At 31.4% G+C, this 22,206-nt stretch overlaps 1 protein-coding gene across 4 annotated transcripts; it reads right to left on the reverse strand.

The window, feature by feature from the left end:
• Window positions 1–874: 874 nt before the first annotated feature.
• LOC135122613 (matrix metalloproteinase-14-like) lies at window positions 875–15,125 on the reverse strand. Of its 4 annotated transcripts, none has more exons than XM_064046900.1 (7): window positions 14,460–15,125; window positions 4,838–4,970; window positions 4,464–4,568; window positions 3,779–4,020; window positions 2,693–3,638; window positions 2,015–2,067; window positions 1,299–1,389 (listed from the first exon to the last, which is right to left on the reverse strand). In XM_064046900.1, exons 1-6 carry the CDS (start codon window positions 14,550–14,552, stop codon window positions 2,039–2,041), a joined length of 1,548 nt encoding a protein of 515 aa, XP_063902970.1. In that variant the 5' UTR covers window positions 14,553–15,125; the 3' UTR covers window positions 1,299–1,389; window positions 2,015–2,038. The 4 variants fall into 4 exon arrangements, with proteins under 4 accessions (XP_063902968.1, XP_063902967.1, XP_063902970.1 ...); XM_064046899.1 differs by having other exon boundaries at window positions 2,624–3,638; XM_064046898.1 differs by lacking the exon at window positions 2,015–2,067 and having other exon boundaries at window positions 875–1,389; window positions 14,460–15,124.
• Between the last annotated feature and the right edge of the window lie 7,081 nt (window positions 15,126–22,206).

Genomic DNA, 22,206 nt, shown 5'->3' on the forward strand with positions numbered 1-22,206 from the left:
TCCATACGAATGAAAATTTTCGTTGTATCAAATTTATGCATTACTTGAGCACATTGATTTAAAATAAAAATAAACAGTATAATGGTAGACATGTTGTGTTTTGCTTATTTTCATATCCAAAAATAAAAAAAATATTTTATACTTCTAAATTACTTACTGATAACAAATCCAAAAACGGATAATCCCTATCACGTCAGGTTTTTTCATAAATCCATAATAATGAACTTTGCTTTTATCTTCACGTTAGTGTTAAACTAATTCATGTTAATGCACCATTGTCGCATAAAACATGTCTTCGAAATCGTGCAAACTAAGTGCAAATCAGCTTTCTTACGTTTGTGGTAAAATTATAGTACCTAAAGCGGGAAGACCTGTTCAAATATGCTTAAAAAGAAGGTATCAAGGTTTTTGGGACGAAAATGTGTTATCTATTATAAGGAAAACTGAGAGTACTGCCAATAAAAGAAACGCTAGTGTTAATCATTTTTGATTTTCAGTCATAATGTTTATAATATATACTGGATGTTGCTTTTATTTGATACAACTTCCTTATTCTTAAAGATAAACCTATATTTCTTTGAGCAAATTTGTATCATTTTAAAAGATCTTTGTTGGGTCCACCTCAGATTTTTATTATCACTTCCCGTAGAAAAATCAAAAGCAACCAATTATTCTAAAATCAATACTTGAAAAAACCTGACGTGATGGATTTTTTCTGCTTTCAGATTTGAATTTCCCGAACCCAAATCGTTTTGATTCAACTATTTTTGTCTTTGGATATAAAACCTTGTAAACTAGTGATAATTAGTGTCAGGGTCTACACAACTTACATGAAGAAAACTAAGTTATTAGACGGTACAAATAAAAGTCTAAATAAAGCTTTATCAAAAATGTATTATTTTTATTTAATGTCCATTTACACATTTGTATAAAGATTGTTTTAAAAATTAACTTTGAATAACACTAACAAATCACAAAATTGCACGAAAATTATTTTATAAAATACAGAGCATTATAAAAAATACAGTTTACTGACGTCAATAAATAATAATGTGTTCACATGAAGATTAACGCTTTGGCAGGTTTGTTTTCGAAACGGGAAGTTAAGTTGATCTCGCACAGTCGTCACGATGACATCACACGACTCCCAACAATTTAACTACACCGTAAATTAACAATTATTTGAAGTCCTCAGTCAGAGTTAACTCGTTTATAAAACGAAATAATCTCTCTTCTATTCTAAATTTAACCGAACAACAGCAAACACTACTGTTAAAACTAAAAGTACTAAGGAGGAGTTGACCACGCTACTTCCACTTCCAGCGTCCTGTTGGTAAAAACTTGGATCTGGAGTTTCTTGAGGGTCTTGAGTTTGTTCATGATGATCAACTGAAAAAAAGCACGAAACATACGTTAACAAAAATTAATAAAAATCTCCATATAAAAAATTACTTTGGTGTTTCTGACGGCTTTTTATGTATGACTATGGGTGATTATTTATGTACAACTTTAGGTGAAAGTATTAATAAAAATGTCTAGCTTTAACTATTTAATCAAAATATTAAACGTTGTTATTATGTTTAAAGTTAGCTGTGGTTGTCAAGAGGTGTAAAGCAGACATTTTTCCAATAATAATTTATATTTGCAACACGAATAGTACCTTAAAAATGCAACCCAAAATACACGGGCAGTGTATTATTGGAAGAAACATTAGCGTGTTATTTATATGATTCAAATACCAGCACTGTACATTTTTCCAAATTAACCAAAAAATTTAGGTTGCATTTTTATTTATTTAAATCATTTATCTTATATTTAATAAGACGAACAGGCATAGAAAAAACTGTGGCTGTATCTTCTATTAAAAGCACTTTAAGCAAATATGTAACAAAAAAGTAGCGCTTCAACGAAAAATAAACAAAAAAAAATAAGTAGAAAATATAGCAACATTTTTTATCATGATTTATAATGACATTTATTTATGACATGGTGTGAAATGAGGGACAACACATACTTAGAAATGATTTGCGGCTGCCCTTCAGTGGCTGGCAGGACGGCGGTAGTTTTCTGGAATGTAGCCGAGCCCATTAAAAATTGGCCATTTGATTCGAAAAACTAATAAAATATACTAACTAATTAAAACCTGCAGCTCAGAACCTCCAATTATTGCCTACAGATGAATATACTTATTTTCGTGATTTTACATCTACTTGCACAAGTGTATCTCTAAATACAGTGAAATTTCTAGTGCTACAAAAGTATATTCATGTTCGTTCTTTAAACAAAAAATATACATGCTAAACGTGCTGCCTAGAGTCTACCTAAAATCCGTGCAACCACCTCAAGCAGTAAGTAAGTAATGAGTGAGTCATACACACTATTAGTGCTACTAAAGTTAGGGTTAGTGAAGCAAATGTTTGTGCCATAATTGCAAACAGACAAAAAATTGTACATACTTGATGAAGAGAGCGGTTTTAACAACAATCCATAAATCAGGTTTAGTTATAAAGATATTTACATCAGTTAACAGTTTGTAAACATTGATGAAATGAACTTTAAACAAATCTGTTACAGTTAGTAGACAGTAGTTTTATAGTGTTAATGGAACACATTTTTATCCTACCTGTATCCAGCGTGTCACTAGGATTATCCTGATCGCTCTCTTCATCAAGAAGCCACCCCCTGGACTCACTAGTTCCTATTGTTCCTTGTGGTGCGTCTTGGCAGCCGAACCACCAAAACGATATTGATCTTGGAAAAGCTGGATTCGCTTTATCTACTGCGAACGCCCTATCATTAAACCTGTAATAGGCGCCATCTTTATAAAAATACGTATATCCATTCGTCCACTTGAACGCAGCATCTAAATTATTAGGAACTCCTTCCCAATTAGAGATCGGTTTAGGATATGTAGATTTAACAGGAGGCCTCTGTGATGGATCGAACCTCCAGAATTTGGAACCCTTGTAGAAGTAAATCTTGCCGTTACCGCTCCAGACCATAGCTGCATCTAAGTCATCTGGAATTCCAGTGAAACCTTCCGAGATCTCCTTAGGATATTCGCCATCAACTTTTCTCCCCTTGTACCTCCAATATTTCGATCCTTTGAAGAAGTAAGTTTTGCCGTTTTTGTACGTAAAAGCTGCATCGATGTTACCAGGAAGTCCCGGCCATCCCTGAGAAATGAATTTGGGATAACCGGGCGCCACACTTTCGTCGGTCAGCTTCCAATATTTGTTTCCTTTGAAAATATAAGTATATCCTTCCGCAGAATTGAAAATAGTATCAATCTTGGGATCCTTGCATAAATTGACGTCCACGGAACCCGGAGGTGCAGGAACTTTATGACTCGGGGTGTTACTTCCTTCAAAATCAGAATCTCCAGGACTACCACCCACGGGTTTTCGCGTTTTCTTGCCATAAAGGGCTTGGATTCCTTGAATGTCGTCTTCATGGAGCTCGAAAATAGGATCATATCCACGGTAGAAAGGTGCCATTAAAGCCTCTCTGACGTCAGAATGACTAAGACCCAACGAATGACCAAATTCGTGAGCAGCTACTTGGAAGAGATTTGTGCCACGGTAACTGTTGATGGTCCACTTTTCGGAAGCGTCGAAGTGGGCGTCACCCCCAAAAACCTGTACACAGATAAAGTTTAAATAACAGATGGAAAATTATTCTGAGACTGAATTAATACTAGTGAATATAAAAATTGTAAAGAAATGAATACATTTTTGTCTTTAATGGTATATTCAAAGTCAGATTTGTTTTTACTTACGGGAAAATATGCGTGAGCTAGAGTACCACCAGGACCATCAAATGGGTCTCCATCACCATGTTCTCCACTTTCGAATCTGATATCGATATGCGCACTACTTTTCGTTGGGGTAAAATTTAAGTCAGTGTATTCAGACCATACTGAAAATGCTCGATGAATTTCTTTATCTACTTCTCTAGCGACGAGATTTTTTGGATATTTTGAGATCTTGTACTTTAAATCCTTGACCTTCCATCTGCTACCTGCATCAACATAAAAAATATTTTTAAAAGTGAAAATGCACACAAAAAGGATTATATTTCTGTCATATTTTTATTGGTAACATCCGGTGTGAAGGCGAGAGATTTATCACTATTATATCTTTCAAAACAAGTTGGAATTACCTAATTAGTGAACGAACAACGCGTTTTACATACTCTACAAACTCCAATAAATATGTTAAGCAGATTGGATGACTGTTGTGTGTAGTACGCAATGGACCAAATCTCCTGCTAACGAATGAGAAATTTCACTTTTAAACTATGGTTTATTCAACTGACATCCAATAACAGTTTGTGCAACTGTAAACCATTACTCTTGCATCTACAATGCCCGTAAATAAATGTGTGTTTACACCGGAATTAAACACACATATAAATGGCAATTTGTGGGAGAAAAGAACCAATTTGCGAATTATATGACTCACCCTGTAGAGCATATCGTTTTGCGCGATTATCTCCGGTTCCTACTTTGTCTTTAACACCGCACCTCGGGAGCTGCATTTCTTTGAGAGTTCGCTCGTCCAGTTGCCCTGTAAAAAAAATCACCATGAATATCACTTACTATTTATTAAAACACTAATGGTGACAGTACCATCATGATCGCTGTGACCTTAACTATTGAACCCACATAAAATGTTATGAAATGTACGTTATAAAAAACTGATAGAATGAGCAATGATAATGACAACAAAGGAAATGCATCTATAATTACCCATCTAAACCTATTATAATGGCTTGACATATTTTTACGCGACTGTGATTGTTGTGATTTGATGATGCGTAAAAGCACAATATTTACCTGTGACCTCAAGACCAGCAAAGCTCTGAAATTCTTCTACTGCTTTTTGGAAAACACGTTCATCTTGTAGTGCGCTCGAATTTCCAACACTTTTCGCGGATCCTCCTAAGTATCCATATTGTGATAAATACAGCTGAAAAAAATTGCTGATTAGTTGTATTGTCATGGTGTTGAAATGCTTGTTTAGTTAAACGTTTGCTTGCTTTTAAAATTATATTTAAACAAGATAACATTACTCGAATTAATTCATGAATAATAGTGTGTTTTGAAACATTCGCGCTGAGAAAGTAGTAAGTTTAACGCGATAAACCGCAAATGCTCTTTTTCTTTTTTTTTTTTTAATGACATAACACAATTTGTATAGTTTTTTGGAATTCTTCATGTAATAGTGTTGTATAATTTAAATTACTTTCTTGTATTTCCTAACCCAAAAGAAATCTTTATCGATTTTTGCGTAAATTTTTTATCGCTGTGAGGAAGTTGTTTTCGGTCAATGGTACTTGAAAGATAACTAAAACATGACTCACTTTGCGATATTTCATTAACAGCAATTTTATCATTTGTCAACCTGTTTTTGACAAAAGGCTTATTAAAGCTCCCAAGTCCAAGGATAGCGCAACAGTTATACAGTCGTTATGAGTCACACAAAGTAACTCATCATGAATGTTTTTTGACTGACTTAACATTTTCAAATTTATGCATAGTTGATGCATTATGATAACTTTATTCGAAACATGTTCGATGTTCCGAATTTAACTTGTGAAAAAATTTCACATATATGAAAAACAATAGCACGTGTCGGTCATAACAAGTTCAAGTTCAAGGAAGGTTTCACTTTCAGAGTAAACTGAGGTGTGCTGGAATCTTTACTGAATCAAAATGTTATACTTGGTAAAAATAATTGTGCCGAAATTAATTATTTGTATCGGTTTTTTAGATTCTATAGTTGCTACTTCTAGAAAAAGGCCACAACATTTGACAACAGGAGACGTGATTTTTCAAAAAATATTTTTATTCATATATTATTATTATTATATACTATATGCGGTTTTAACCCAAAGTTGAAAGTTTCAAAAATACACACATTTATTAAAAATATAAAATATTATAAAATGTGTCTGTCAAAATCCTAGATGAATCGTTCTGACGTGAAATAAGCAAAAAATCGATTATAATAAAATTTTCCAATATGTCTCATATCTGTGTAGTAACACTGACCTTGTCCAATCTTAGCATTACTTAATTAATTCACATCTGACTCACATGCACAGGTATTTACTCATTCAGATTCTAGGTAAGTTATTCGTACAAATAAGGAAATAGGTGGGCGATTCGATTCATAGACCATGATTAAGAAAAGTCAATCGCCTCCACTTTTAAAATGTCAAATTTCGCTGACATCGTGTTTGAGCACAGTCATTTAATAACGGTACGATGTACCCAGAAAAGTGACATAAAAAATGGAAATCAATAAAGTGCCTTATTTAAGATTCAGTACGAAAAACAAATCGGTACCTGTCACAAGTGGAAGTAACCAAATTAAACGGATGACTCTTTCCTACAATAATGCAGTGCTGACTAACTAAAAGGTTATTTCCACAGAATATTATAATTTTAACCTATACTGTGTTCGTACATTACGAATTGCAGCGTTATAATTCCCTTTGTCTGGCTAGTATTAAAATGTTTCCCTTTACGGGATAGCGTGTCGGGCATTATATTAAACACGTGACCTTTAAGAGTAGCCTTGCATCTACCTGCGCTGCTCTGAATAACAGATTTTCAGTAAATATCATTTAAGACATCGTAGATTTCAAAGGTAAGGAAATCACAAACATGTCTTGAGTCACGGGCATTCTTAAACTATTAGTACATTATAAAATAAAAGCAGATCCAAAATTTGGCTTCATTGAACAATGAATTGTTATTTATTTATGGTTATTTCTTTTTCAGTAATTTTGCTGAAACAATTTTCATCATTAAAAATAATTAAACACATGCGGGTATGATTTCAATAAACATATATCACATAAGCTATTTAGGTATTAAATGTCATTCAAAAACATGAAGGCATGCCGTTCTGCTTGAAAAATTTAAGTTTATGTAATTTCCGGCAGAAATAAACACAATTAAAAATCGATTACATTGCAGTACTATGACAGCAAATAGTGTGGAGAAAATTATACTTTTTTCTCACTTTAATGGTGTGAATGTGATACATTTTCGTAAATAAAACGAGTTTGTTCACGCATAACGATAACACCCAAAATAAATTAAGTAGTGTAAAGAATTTTTTTTTTAGAGAGACTTTCCATCTCTGAAGCATAACCCACAATATTTTTTAATAAATACGTCACAAAAATTTAGTGATTATTCTATAAGAAATGTGTGTTAGTATCTTACCAAAGTTAGACATAATATAGTCTTCGACACTGCACATTTCAAGTGAAATCTACTTAAGACTTTTGATTTTTTAATACCTTGTCAATTTTGTGGCTTATCTTTGGCGTCTCTACATTAATCAAGATGTACTTAAAATTCCAAAGTAATCGGGCTGGTAACTTTAAGGTTGCATTTTGTAACTTATGCAGTGCCAAGATAACGTAGAATTAGATACTCATCAGAGGAACCTAGCTTCAAAAATTAGTCTTTTCTGATGGATGTAATTACTTAATCTGTTGACTTTCCAAGTTTTATACACTGTCTGAAGAACCTAAATACTTTTTTTCTATTTCCATGCAGATTTTAAATACACATATGTGATATTCTTTTGCTACGATCTTCATTTGAACATCTCTTTCCACTCTAGAAATAGATATTTTTCACTATTTTAAAACTATTTTTACATCTATAACGTAGAAACAAACTTCAATTGTGCATCCATAAATTTCAGCCCAGAGGGTTCTGTACATTATAATTAGTAGCAGATGATTCCGGACGTCTGTTGTGCATCATTATTAAATAATTATTATTTTCAAACAGAAATCGTGCTCATCCTCACCACAGATGTTTAATACTTTTTATTTTGCAACCCGCTGACTCATGTACGGAACACATGCTTTGGACATTAAGCTATGAAAAAACCCTTTGTGAAGAAATTAGCATCACTGTGTCAAAAAAATGCAGATCCGAATGCATCAGGATGTTTCTAATTATTTATTTTAACAGAAGCATTGACCATGAATTTCGGCGGATCGACAGGAAATTTATAAATAATTTCAACACCAGTGGCAATGAACTTCCAAATATAATTCATTTTATTAATGCTGTAAGCATGCACCTGACCTATTGCTCATACAAACCCGAGACAAATGAGTAAGTTCAGTCACATTTAAGTTGTAATTTATTCTTTAATCGGAACAAGAACAATACACTGTCACAAAAATCGCTTCATTTTGACTAAGAACCCGAAAAATTGATTTATAGAAAAATAATGTGCATTGTTACCTCTCAAGGACACGTTTCAAGTGTTAAACGCCTTTTGAATAGTAATCATCCGCAAAAGTATCTGTCAATGACCATCGCTCACATGTATTTGACCCTTAATGTAAAAACAATCGATTCTAATAGCACTTTTATAATTCTTAAATAACAAGAAATAATTAAACACGTTTTTATGTAGATAGGTTATCACGCATATGTAATATGAAAAGCAGTTTAAATAAACTCACTTGTGTGTGAAGTACATACGCATATTATTTATTCATTATTTCCGCAAGCATCTAAAGCCTCCAAAGGTTGTCATTTGATTTATATTTATAATTGTCACCTTCATTTGACGGTCAAATAGGGTAGTGAACAAGGTTTCTGTATTATGGTATCAGAGTGATTTAATCCACTAAAATAATTTGATTATTTGATTGTATGCTAAATGACAGGAGTTTACATCATTAAAAAATTAAGAAAGGACACCGGAACTTTTAAAATTCCATGATTGTGGATGCTTTTTGATCAAGTTCAAGTACTAACCGCTAATGATACTTAAAACAATATATGAAAAGTAATAAATGATTGCATGGTAACATGTCGTTACCACCTATACCTTACCTGTTTATACTCTAAGTGAAAATGAGTAGGTATACATAGAAGCAAATAATTCAGTTTAAATGAAAACGAATTTTATATGTAAAATGATTATTTTGCGCCGTATGGTCGAACAGCCTGTAGGTATAGGTATCTGCGAAGTATTTATTATTATCTACGTCATAATTTTACAGCTCTGATACACATTTGACGTTCGTGATTATTTAATCACGAATTAAGTTTAAGTGCGTAAAAATAAAAGCAAATACGAGCCACGCAATATTCCTATAAACGTAGCATAATATAAAATATTCAACTAACACCTGTATTATAATTTTCTGTATATGATTGATTTGAAATCCTTGAAAAGACAAAGTATCATGAAAAGTAGGTAAGAACTTTTCCAATCTTAGATTTTTGTTTTTAGTTTAACCCCTCCCTTCAGCCATGCAGAAAGTTGGTAACTGTATGATCTTTTTTAATTCGTAAAATGATTTCAGAGTTGGGGATCCACAGTCGAACATTTGTTGTGATACAGAAAGAATTTTAAAATAACACATTTTGTGCATGCGCTGTATTCTAAATTTTATTTATTTAGAGTGTCATTATAAAAACTGTATGGAGCTTGTACATGCTGTTATCTCTTTTTATCACTTTTATCACTCGTAGTTTCATCATATACGTCACATTAATATAATTATTGTAAGATTATTATTGCAACGTTGATACAGATAAGTTGTATTTCAAACCAGATGATTCAAAATTCGACGAAAAAGTTGTTTCAACGCCAAAAAACGTTGAATCAACGTTATGTCAACAAATTGTTTACTGGGCAATGATCCTCTTATACAACCTCGTAAATGGAGAAAATTCTATTATTTATTTGTTTACGGAACATTAACTTATGGTGGCAAATATTTTAACACGTTACTGAAATCTATATCTTATCTGTACCAATTTTGATTTGCATCTCGACAACCATCATGCTGGTGCAGCAAAGGTGAGAATTTTGTACTCTTTTCACCAGCTTAACTTTTCTTAATTTTCAAAACTGAGTGCTTATACTTATATTCGATCGTTTTTGTGGAGCGTAACGTTTATTTTTCGACCAACACTAAAAACTGATAATAAATCTGTTTTTGCAAAAATCTCACAATGTGCTGCAACCACTCTGAAAACAGTGAATGACATGTACTTTATCAAGAATAAGCTTTCTTTTTTTAGGGAAAGTGGTAGGAACCAGAACGAAATATGGGTGCAAAACACTAACTATTATGTCACTCTTTACGCTAGAAGTAAAACAAAAATAGAACCTAAATACGAAATGAAACGATTGTCAAATAAATTGCCGCAGCAAGACTGAATTTTAACAATTTCAAATTTCATCACTTATGAATTTTTGTTGGTTGTCACTGAAAAAGACCCAAATAATACAATCATGTAGCTTTCTACACCAATATTTCTCATTTCGTGGCTTGCTAAGTAAGTCGATTTCGCTGATTTCCTCGATTAGACATAGTTGTGTTCATGAACTCTGAAGTGGGCAGACCCACGTTATTGAATAATGCCTAATTCTAAACGTTACATAATGGTAAATGGGTAAACACTAGCAGATACAACGTGAACAAAGTTCAAATAATTTCAAAAAAATCAAAACAACTATCATCAACTTCGGAAGATACCGACACAGGTATTGTGTCGCATGATAATGATAATTTTCAAGGTTTTCCAATAAAACATTCTACCCGGAAATAGCGGAATTCACCTTGATTACGCCAAATGCACAGAGGAAGTGCTCGGTTATGTCAAGAGATCACCATTTAATTCTTTTTTGTGTGATAGTCGAGGATAATAAGCACGTAATTCATTCATCACGTACCAGATACATCAAATTGCTTAAAGTGCTTGATTTTTAAAATGGATATCTTGATGCGGGTCTTTGAGGCATTTACACCAATTAATCAAATCGTTGCCGTATTCGTATAACTCTGCTCCACACAACAAATTCAATTACGAGCAAGGGCAAACACAAAACAATAAAGCCAGGAGGTTATTATGGTGTTATTCATGTGGCCCATTTAAAAGTCATAGCCCAAATTATTTCAAATTAAATTTACGGCGCACTTCTGGTAATTATTATGACATAACACCGATAGTTCTCTGAATAAAACAATGAACCCACATAGTCAAAATCGGAATAATTTTTCAGCCAACAGAAAAAAGAATTAACAATGTATTTGAATCGTAACTTATTCTGGCATCCCCTTGTATATGTACCTACAATTTCAAATACCAACTATACAACTGAAGTTAACTATTAACAGAAATTTATCCCTTTCCTTATTTGTGACAATTATTTGTTGCTTTAAAAGTGATCTAACAACAACCTAATTTTTCTAAATAAAATAAATAAAATCTTGTTTTATGGTGCAAAGTATTTGTTACTTTGGTGGTAAGCGGCAAAATTGAAAATTGTAAATTTTCAATAAATATAATCATTTATAGAAAACAAGTCAAATCTTGTGTACTTACATAATATTTTCCAAAGTTGTTAATTTCAAGGACTCAGTAATTGTTGAAAATGCTTTACTACACGAAGTAGACAAACCGGATAGACGAAGTATCGTTCGTAAACAATTAATTACTCTGGAAACCAGACAGTAAGTCAGTAAGTACTAATTTTATGGAATTCGTCTCTACATACAAAAGATAATTAGATCTGCTTTTAGACTTTATAGCTCGTCAAATAACATCCACTTTAAATGACTTTGAGTTGGACGTTTGACATCTTACTTTTAGATAAAAACGTCTAATGTTAATCCAACACGTATATTGAAACTATTTATAGATATTATTGATATATTATTTTTTAAGTCAGTTATCGACAAGATAAGTAACAAAACAAAAAACAAAAGAACCTTCGAACTACTCTCTTTTTTCTATATTCGTTGATGATTCAACAAATCAGAACTAATTAATAATAATTAATCACAACACATATTTTCGGTCACTACACATATAAAAAAAACAGTAGCTTAAATACAAATACAACTATCTAAAAATATGAATATGTTCCAAGCAAACTTCCAGCCTGATTTGTTTTCGAAATAACAACAAAATAAACAAAACTTCAATTAGCTTTGTACCAAACAAACAAGGAAATTCTTTAACGTCAAAATTGTTCTCAAAAAAATCTGTTGGTAATTTTTTGTGACACCAAGTGGGAAACAGCTAGTTTTAATTACATAAATGTTGTGTTTCTATCCAATTTCTCGTCTAGTTATAATAACAATAACAACAAAATCTGTCCAAATTAACTGTAACTATAACAGATTTGTAAACCAATGAAATAGCAACTTATGAAAAAATTGGCCGAAGTTCATTTTGATAGAACTTGCCTCGCCCCTTAAATAACAGGTATTTAATTGAAAAATCACTTGGAGTAGGCGAGTAGGGATGTCTACTATTATGGCATCTAATTGGGATAAACTTAACCATACATTTTAAAACAAACAGTTTCTGTCACATACTCAAACCAAAGGACTCATATCAATTTGGGTAGGTGCAGTGTGATAGTAATGATAACAGTATTGTATTCCCAATTTTTCGGGAAAATTAAGTGAGCCGTTCCTGATTTTATCAAGAAAATAAACGGGCTCATTCATTAATTTTTTTAATCACCTCTTACAAACAATCTATAAATTTTTAATGGAATGATAAATCACAAGCATAGATTCATCATATTTTGCACATTTTGGATGGAATTTATTCGGACAAAATTTTGAGATGACGTCATAATTTTTTTGGGGGTATATACAAATAAATTTGACTAACAATTTACCATAACTATGACAATCTTAAAACATATTTGTAAGATTTTAGAGCATTCAGTTATGCAGTTTCAAAGTTAAATTACAAAATATTGTTACACAATTTTGATCTTTTCAAAAATTTCGATGTCTAAGATGAACACTATATACGGATTCATACACCACAAGTGCAAGAGTTTTTTTTTTTTTTCAAAAATTAAAAAAACAGCTAAATTTGGGTCAGCGTTTTACTGCGTACATGATACATAATTTCCTTGCTGAAAATTTTTTGTAAACTGAAAAACAAACTTCGGGTACCTCATCCTGCTAGGTTATCGGGAATGAGGTTAATGTGATGTGAGTGAACCTTAAGTTTGATTTTACTTGCAATAACTTTTTCTTAATTTTCTAAAAATAGCTTCCGGTATACTGAGTTGACATGCAACATAGAACATATATTACATTTAGTGAAAATTTAAACAGGTCAACAGAAAGTGAGATTTTTCATTTATATTTGAACTTTTATCAATTTCCTTTTAACAATGTAAATCTGTATCAAGAAAAGCAAATTTCCAAAATATTAAAAATATTCTAAATCAGTGAATAAGAATAAAAAATTAACAATAATTAAGTAGTGTCATTATTATGTAATATATTGCTAAAAGAGTGAAATTAAAATATTATTTAGGGCAAGGTTAAGTTGTATGCTTAAAAAAAATATGCGAAATTTCAATTCGATAACCCTGTAACTTTAATAAGACTCTCCCCATAACAACTGCACACATATTTTGCCTAAAAATGTTGTCCATGTTAATGTTAATGTTATGCATAATTCTCATACTAGCTTTTTATTTTTACTGCAAAAAATATCTAATATCCTTATGATGCTTCTCAGATGAACACAACAAGTTTTATACAGTAATCAAATCACGATGATTCACACTTTGACTTATGCCGCCACCACCAATTTTCACGATTCTTAATGGACTTTCTAATTATAAACACAAATAGAAGCTACGAATGCAAAAACGTAAACGCTTGCGGGAAGGTATCTTCAATGACAATTAAAAAAATTAAAAATCTGCATTTTATACCGACTAAATAAATTCAAGAAATGCCTAAGACAATAGCTTCCGGTAGGGGACTCCCCCACTCCCACTCGAATTTCGAAGTCATCTTTATCACCATTTATCAGATCATTGATGACGAATAGCGGCAACCTCAGCAATTGAAATCATCAAGCGACCTCTCCAGTAAACGGCGCCAATACCCAGAACTATGATTCACTCTAGTCTACGTTAAATACTGTTTTCCACATTTCCGATTAACAACAAAGACATTGTTTAAATGCGCCAAAGCTTGTCAATACCCACACGCCCCCACTTTGTTGACTTTACATTTTTCTTAATCCCTCAAGCTCAAATTTGATTTGAATATAAGTGAGAAAAATAGCGATTCGAACAGTAAATACCGAAACAAACGATAATTGAAGTGATTCATTTATTTTGAAGCAATGTGTACACAGCACGTTTGTGATTATCTTTTTGTCTGATAAAACTAGACCTAATTTTGGAAAGCAGTAAATATAAAAATGAATGATGCGCGTTAAATACGTATTACTTTGTAAATATTCATCTCGAATAATAATTATCGGAAGTAATATTATTTTGTTTGAGCGCAAGCTAACAAATTTAAGTTATATAGACCACAATTTTGCCTTAACTTAAATAAAGTTACCTTAAATATTGACAAACCTTGGTTGCGTGTTATAAAAATAATGCAATACTTACCAGTGCATTGTTAGTTCCACCACTGGGCGCGCAATTCGAAAGCCTTACGAAAACAAAGAGGAGAAACGTCAAACTTATCACTGAGTACTTCATTTTTTAACTAATTTGTTCGTACTAAAATTCTGTTCGGTTATCTTCTTATCGTTTGAAGACACTTCGTGATGATTCGATATTTGATCTCGTCGCTCGCGAATTTTGAACCCGAGATTTTCATTCACAAAGACCAAACTGGTTCAATCACGTAACTAATAAATTTTGTTTTATAAATTACTGAAACCACCAATTTGGTCGTCGAGGTATGATACTCGCGACGCGCGAGATAATACTGTGAGTGTGAGCGCTTTGTTACGCGATTTTATACGCAGGTTGGCAGAACTAACCGCGGGAGCTTTTTCAATGGAAATTTCAGCATGCATAAACTTTTTTCACGAATTTCACCGCTCGGATAATTAGGCACTGTTTAATTATTTTTTTGTGTTAGGTATCGCCAAAATGCCGGAACTGCAAGCACAAATTGTTTAGGAAAAAATCTGGAAGGTTATGTTACAATTTCAAAATAGAGTGATAAGGTTAACATGTGAACTGTAACTACTAAAAAGTCTATAAAATATGTCTCTCTAAACACGAATAGAACGACTGAAATTTCTGTTTGTGCTCACTGTGCAGTTGAAATTGTCTTTATACGTAGATTCAGTTATTACTGTGTTAAGTCACTTATTTAATTGCTTAAAACAATTTTATCTTATCATTATAACTCCAACAATATCTCACAAAAACTGAACAAATGGGGACTGCTTTCTATATCAGAATCTAGAATAGATAAATAAACGTATTAATTCCTACCTATAACCATAAAAGGAAACGGCTAATAATATACTCAATCATGTTCATTAAGATTTTCTTTAACAAGTTTGAAGTTATTTAAACCATCTGCAATAAAAAATTTATCTACAATCATTTACGCAGAACTTCCCTCCCCCCTGAAGTACGATCAAACAAATCCAATTTCTTAGATAAATTATAAAATTAGTTTTTGCAATTTTTATCACAACCCCTGTAGTTTTTTTGTGATAACGTCATCAACGTTTAAGCAAGGACACATCTATCAGTTTGAAGAAGTAGAGTGTAATATTTACTTGTAACAACAGTACCTACTGTATTTCCACAATTTCAGGAATAAAGTAATCTTTTTTTTCAATCAATGCAGTAAATTGTATATATTATGTATATTGAATACATTAATAAACCACAAGTGTGGTGTAGACTGTTGATATTTTGTCCATTTTAGATCAGATTTATCCCGCAAAATTTTGAGATGACGTCATCAGGTTTTTGGAGGAGATAAACAGATGAATTTTGATTAGGGATTTACCATGCTTAAGAGTTGTTATTCGATTCTGATTTTTTTAATCTGGATGTCTAAGATTAAAAAAATAGAATAGGTATAGAATATGTTATTTATAAAATTTAAATAAGATTTACTTTACAAAATTTTAAGATGACGGCATCAAATTGTTAATGTCAAACAAATTTTGATTAGTGTTTTACTTACCATCTACACGATATTATGACAGACAGTAAACAGATGCCAGACAGATGGAAATGGCACAACTATTATTTCATACTCTAGGGGTTATGAAACGGCGAAAAAACATGCAATTAACCGTTCAAATTTATCAGATTATTATTGTCATTCCGACTACTAGCACTACTGCTAGTAATACTACTATATATAAAAATAGTATTTAGATTAGCATGAATTGTGACACGTTTAGTATAACATCTAAAATGTAGCCATTAAAAGTGAAAAGGTTATTTTAAATCGATAAATCTATACTTGCAAGAGCTTTTTCTTAAACTTATCTCGGGTAGAATAAAGTCACAAAACTGTGGATTAAAATGTTTTCGTAGTCGATTATTTTAAATAAATAATCTCCAAAACTACCAGACCAAATCTGATATGTTGTTGTGAATATCATGTAGACGGTAACCAAAATTTGTCTAATCATCCCACCAAAAATTTGATGGCATCCCCTAAAAATTTGTACATTAAACATTCTTAAATTTAAAAAATAATATACTCTCGCATTTACGGTTTATGAATCTGCCTTGAGTTTTTCCTCTAAGCATTCAAATTTTCTAAAAAAATCCTTTTTTTCTTACTTTATCACAAAAAAATGCAATTTGATTTTATAATTTTTCAAAAAAGCGAAATTTCTTGTACTGTGTTCCAGGGACGAGGAGAATTCTGGTGGAGAAGGAAGAATGTTTTTTTCAGAAGAACAATGCAAAACAAGTTAGGTAATATTAAGTGCTTCCAGGAACAAGAAGTGTGAGTTATGAGGTGGCTAGCTAGATCGCCAGACTTAAACTCTATCGAAAATTTTTGGCGCACTCTAGTAAGAAGATTTATGCTGATACTCACCAAGATTCCACAACTGGATTAAAAAATACAGTGCTAGTAGTGATTATAATTATTTTTAATTTTAATAAATTTATTAAAAATCATTTTAGTTCTTTAAAATTCTTATGCACCGGAGTATACACTGCACTGCATTCACAATAAAAAACATGATTTTTGTTATTACAGTGTTTAGTTGTGATACCATTGAAAAAAAAATAAGATTCGTTTTTGTTAATTTCATAATGCGAACACAAAAATGGCGGTGACTATTTCTACTTTTCTGTCGTATATTTTTGATTTTGTTAAACAGACAATCTTCGAAACAACCAAACTCATACTTAAATTCTGGGCATGCGTTATTAAGATTACCGCACGGAAGGCCACGTACTAACTAAAGGCCGGTCACTCATCTCCCTCAACAAATTTGTGACGTCATCTCATGATTTTGCCAAGTGAGTCTCATTTACAATGCATTAACAATGTTACTTACCTGCAATTTATAAAATGCACATTCATTTGTTACGTTACATATGAATGAGTTTTAACCATCAAATTACCTAAAAATTACATAAGGGAATTGCTTGAATTTTAAACAATACGTTACCACTACTTCAACAATTGCATAATATTAACAATTTTTTTTCCGAATGTTGAAAAGGTCATGGAAAAACAGTGATTGAAAAGTAAGTTGGAATACTTTTCTGAAATGTAAATTATTTTATTAGTTATCGCAAAAAAATATTAACTACAGGTTGTTCAAAAACTCGGCGATGCATGATTAAATTCGCAACTCTAAGTCCGAGAAAAATCATTAAAAAATTCTTTACCTCAATTAGACGTTCACTTACATCAACTAAGTATCCATTTAGATAGATAGATCAAAAAAAGTGAAAATTTAGTCACTTTCCTCAGATTCATCCTAAACAATTTTTAAATTTTTGGTAATGTTATAAAATGTAAAAATCTATGGATAAAGACACGATGTCTCCAAAATTATTTTGAATAACGAAAGTGCAATCCGTTTCAGATACCCAAGAACGTAGTGAATTAAAATTTGGTGAAATTTTGAAAAAAAAATTTGAACGGCTACATCTTCTACATTTGGACAAAAAGATTTTTTAAATTACTTTTCCTCTGCTCCATAAATGGTCATGAACAACTTGTCATAGTATTGGTGCGCTATTTTTTTTTTTGGACACCCTATAGGTATTTTGTTCGAAATTTTGGGAAAACGATCTTATGTTTTAGACATTAAAATTCATAGGTATCATGCTGAACTGAAAATAAAACGAATTCGAGTTGGATCAGTTGTATAGGTGGTACATACTGCTGCACAACTGACACATTTACTGTTAATTCAAATGTAGAAAAATACAAAGAATTCTACTTAAACATATAAGATTAATTAATTTTTATGTGTTCTAGATATTTTCTTAATGTCATTCCTATTTTTTAAAAACGGAAGTCTCACCTTCAAATATGATTGAAATATTAAAACTTGAAGAAATAAGCAATATTTTTCTTGCAAACATTACTCTGAAGCATATTAACTGACAAGATTATTTATTTCCATGTGAAGTATTTAATTAAGTAAACTAATTGCCTTGTAGGTAATAGTAATGTATTTTTGTTTTTGACAACCACTAAAAAAACTTAGATTTGACGTTTCGTAGCTGAACCTGAACACATATTTATCTTCCGGTAATATATTTATGAATGACTTTTATTTCCTGTAAATAAAAACTGCCTATTCAATGAAGCTGGAACTCAAATAGCTACATAGAAAAGCGAAGTAAATAATAATTATTAAATTGCGAGAATCAGAATTTTATGATGAATGAAAATAAATAAATATAAGCTTAATAAACAAGTCTCTAAAATTTGCAAAGTGTTCAATCACACCAACATCTCACTAAGTCCCTAAAATTTAATTAACAACTTTTACTATATATGTATCTTATTAATTAATCAGTAACTTTGTTATATTTGTAACAAAACATTTAAATATGCATTGAGCTTTTGCTTCCAAACAAGAACAAATAGGTTCGTTTGCTGACTAAATTAAAACAATTTTTTCTAATTCCCTTCTAGAACGAATTAACAGAATATTTTTTATGTTTTTGTGTAGATGTTTTTGTAAAAGTAATTAGTTTTTTCATGCTAACGTATTTATTGTAACGCAACAACAATAACTTTAACGACTTATCAGTAACATAAATATTGCTCCAATAATAATAAATACATTTTTCTGTTGTTTGAATATTTCACAGTTTTACCAGGTATTTCCATTTTTTTTACATTTTGCTATTTTTTAGTCCACATTTAATGTTTAAAAAGTCAATTCCAAATACTCCACTGTCAAAATTTCCATAAATTTATAGAATGCATTTTCAGAATAACTTGCTTTTTTCGATGTGTATCTATTCATCGTTCTAGCCTAAATTTTTGAAGTCTTTGTTATGCTTTTTTTTTGTAAACTTGCTGATGCAGAAAAAGAGTTGTTTGAATTACATACTTCTTTCAGCATAATATATTCAAATTTAGAACCATAATTTTACAGTAGTGACAACTTCAAAATGCTTGAACATTTCTGAAATGCATGGAATGTACCATGTTTCATAAATCATTGCTCTCCTTCATATTAAAGTCTTCAGCTTGACGCTAGAGATATTTTGGAAATTTTATTGAGACAAACCAAAAGTGCGAATACCACTCTTCGAGCTTATTTAGATGTATTTATTGAGAAATTTCTAAGCCATAATTTCGCTCAACTCAAAAATTTTACTTCAATTAGATAATTCTTTGGTAGTTTTATAAAATTAACTGTATTTTTAAAATGGATCTAACGATTTCAAATTTTATAAGCTATTGCAAAGAGGTTTTTTTAACACATTGTTACCACCACTATGAAAATTTTAGTTAGCAATAACGATCCACATCATTATCGTCACATGTACACACTACATCAACATAATATTAACATGAAGTCCATGTTTTCGTCATGAATTACTTTTATGTTTACATGTATATTTTGTTACGTTTACGACCGTATTTTTTTTAACAGGTTATGCTTCTGAGATGTGTATAAATAAGCACCTAATTCCGTCTGTAATAAAAGTGAGGAGGTAATTGGCACACAACAAAAACAGTTTCGAGTCTGAACGTGTATGTAGTGTGTTCATCAAACATCAGTACATTGAATTTCAGAAAACACAGCCGCAGTTATTTTAAAGATCTTTCACGTGACTGGTTTATGTAAACCTGCCGAAAGATTGCGCGTTTCGGTGAACCAAAGTTCGACGTCCTTATTGTTTTGATTGTAATTCAATTAAAACGCAACAATTACCATATAAGATCTATAAAAGATTAAAAAAAGGAAATCCTTTACATACAGTTTTTTTAAACCTCCTTACAAACGGTTTTTTTTAAACCTTGAACACAGCCTTCAAGTGGAAGATGCGTGTAAACAATAATCGATTGTTAACATTCGAATTAAAGTAGGTATGTTCCGCGTAAACTAACATGTAAATTAACAGTATCTGCTTTTATATTTAAATATTCTAAATCGATACGCACAAGAACTGTAAAATCGGAAGTCAAGGGGAAGTGGCATAGGTCTTTTACTCCTGATTGCAAGGTGGACGGAGTATGAGGAAAATTTTAATCACGCAAGCCCAGTATTTATTTCTACCACGAACAATCATTACAACCTACAACTAGTACAAAACATGAATGTAGATAAATAGGTACTACGATTTTAAACATAGCTTATCTACAGCGGTGGTAAGTCTTGTCTACATTCTAAAAATACTTCCATATATCTATCTATACAAGCATATGAAAATTATTAACACCATGTACCTGATGTTTCTTAGTGCGTTGACGTAGTGTCTACAGTAAAATTTACATTTTGAAGTTTCATGTGCTCTCTTTACAACATAGTTGAAAAAAATTGTAACAAACTGTAAGAAAATTAAAATCTACAGGATGTTTCATTAGAAACGACAAAATTATAAACAATTAATTATTACCACCTATTGAACCCTGTCTATAGATCTCCCTCCACAAAACAAAAGGCTTTTAAACATTGCGTCACAAATTTATACACGTCACAACCTACCATCACATCAACGTGAATATAGCGTAACGAAGCATTCAAGTGTAAAACAAAACAAAATCGTACCTATTTTTTTAATCACATGCTCCCACTCGTAAACAGTTACGCAACGCTGCCAATGTTTCGATTTTTACCTTCTTCAAGAGCAATTAATTATGTACCAAAAAGTATATTTAAATAGAGTGGTACACATTTACCCTATAACCACATTATTATTACAGAATCATAATATTCTCAGTACCCTTTGCTATGCGCCTTTCGTTAGCCACTAAAACCGCAGTTAACATATTCGCACAATAAAAATAATATAGCGAAGTCTGAACGAATAAGTCAAAATGTTATAAAAATAGAACTAAAATTAATATTAATCAGTTGACCACTCCCAAAAAAATTTTATTGGTGTAGATCCCACCTTCGTATTCGTTATTCCAAAATCTGCGTCATCAAAATTTACTGCAAAAAAGTTACGAGTACGTCATTTATGCAAACGCTGAAAAATGAGAACAACTGTAAACCATAATTTCAGGGTAACCACACATTTGGACGCATAATGAAAATGTGTATAACCGGACAAACCTCGTACGTCAAGACTATCATCAACCAAGATATGTAGATATACTTTCTCTTATTGGTGGAACAAGATATAAATACCTGGTTACTTGCGGTTTATCTTAATAGCTTCTGCATTATAATTTTTAACTCCTTAATAATAAAAATATTCTTTTAATAAAACATTAGACCGCCACAAAGAAGCAAATGTGTTCCCTCATACTCTAGTAAAAATGAAATTCGTTTGATAATTGTTTTAATTAAACAAATTTTATGAAAAAGAATCAGTCCCTGGAAAACATATTGTAAACCACAATAAAATATCAAACACAGGATGTTTCATATTAAAAAAATTAAAAACCGACAATTTGCAATTTCAATAGATTTGTGCAAATACAATAGAATATTGATTAATATGTAATTTAAATTTTTTTAATCATGACTAGTAAAATAAAAATCAGATAAAACAACACACAAGCAAATTTTGGAATATATTTAAGTATGTACGATAAATTGCTTTATCAGCCAATTTGAATTTTTGTAAATCATCAACATCTCTACAGACCTGCTCAACTTCAAAAGTCATGTATTTTGTATGGAAAATTTATAGGGTTTAAAGAAGACTTCTGACATATAGACCACACCGTATTATTGAAAAAATTGAATTCTATAGTTTT

The sequence above is a fragment of the Zophobas morio genome, unplaced genomic scaffold (assembly GCF_036711695.1).
Source record: "Zophobas morio isolate AGI-343-1 ecotype UQ-CSIRO unplaced genomic scaffold, CSIRO_AGI_Zmor_V1 ptg000005l, whole genome shotgun sequence".
NCBI lineage: Eukaryota > Metazoa > Arthropoda > Insecta > Coleoptera > Tenebrionidae > Zophobas > Zophobas morio.

Coding starts and splice junctions, on each gene's coding strand:
- LOC135122613 (XM_064046897.1), bottom strand. CDS start 14,552: ATGAAGTACTCAGTGATAAGTTTGACGTTTCTCCTCTTTGTTTTCGTA. Junction 4,971..14,459: donor GTGGAACTAACAATGCACTG/GTAAGTATTGCA, acceptor AATTTTTTTCAG/CTGTATTTATCACAATATGG. Junction 4,021..4,463: donor AAAACGATATGCTCTACAGG/GTGAGTCATATA, acceptor ATGTTGATGCAG/GTAGCAGATGGAAGGTCAAG.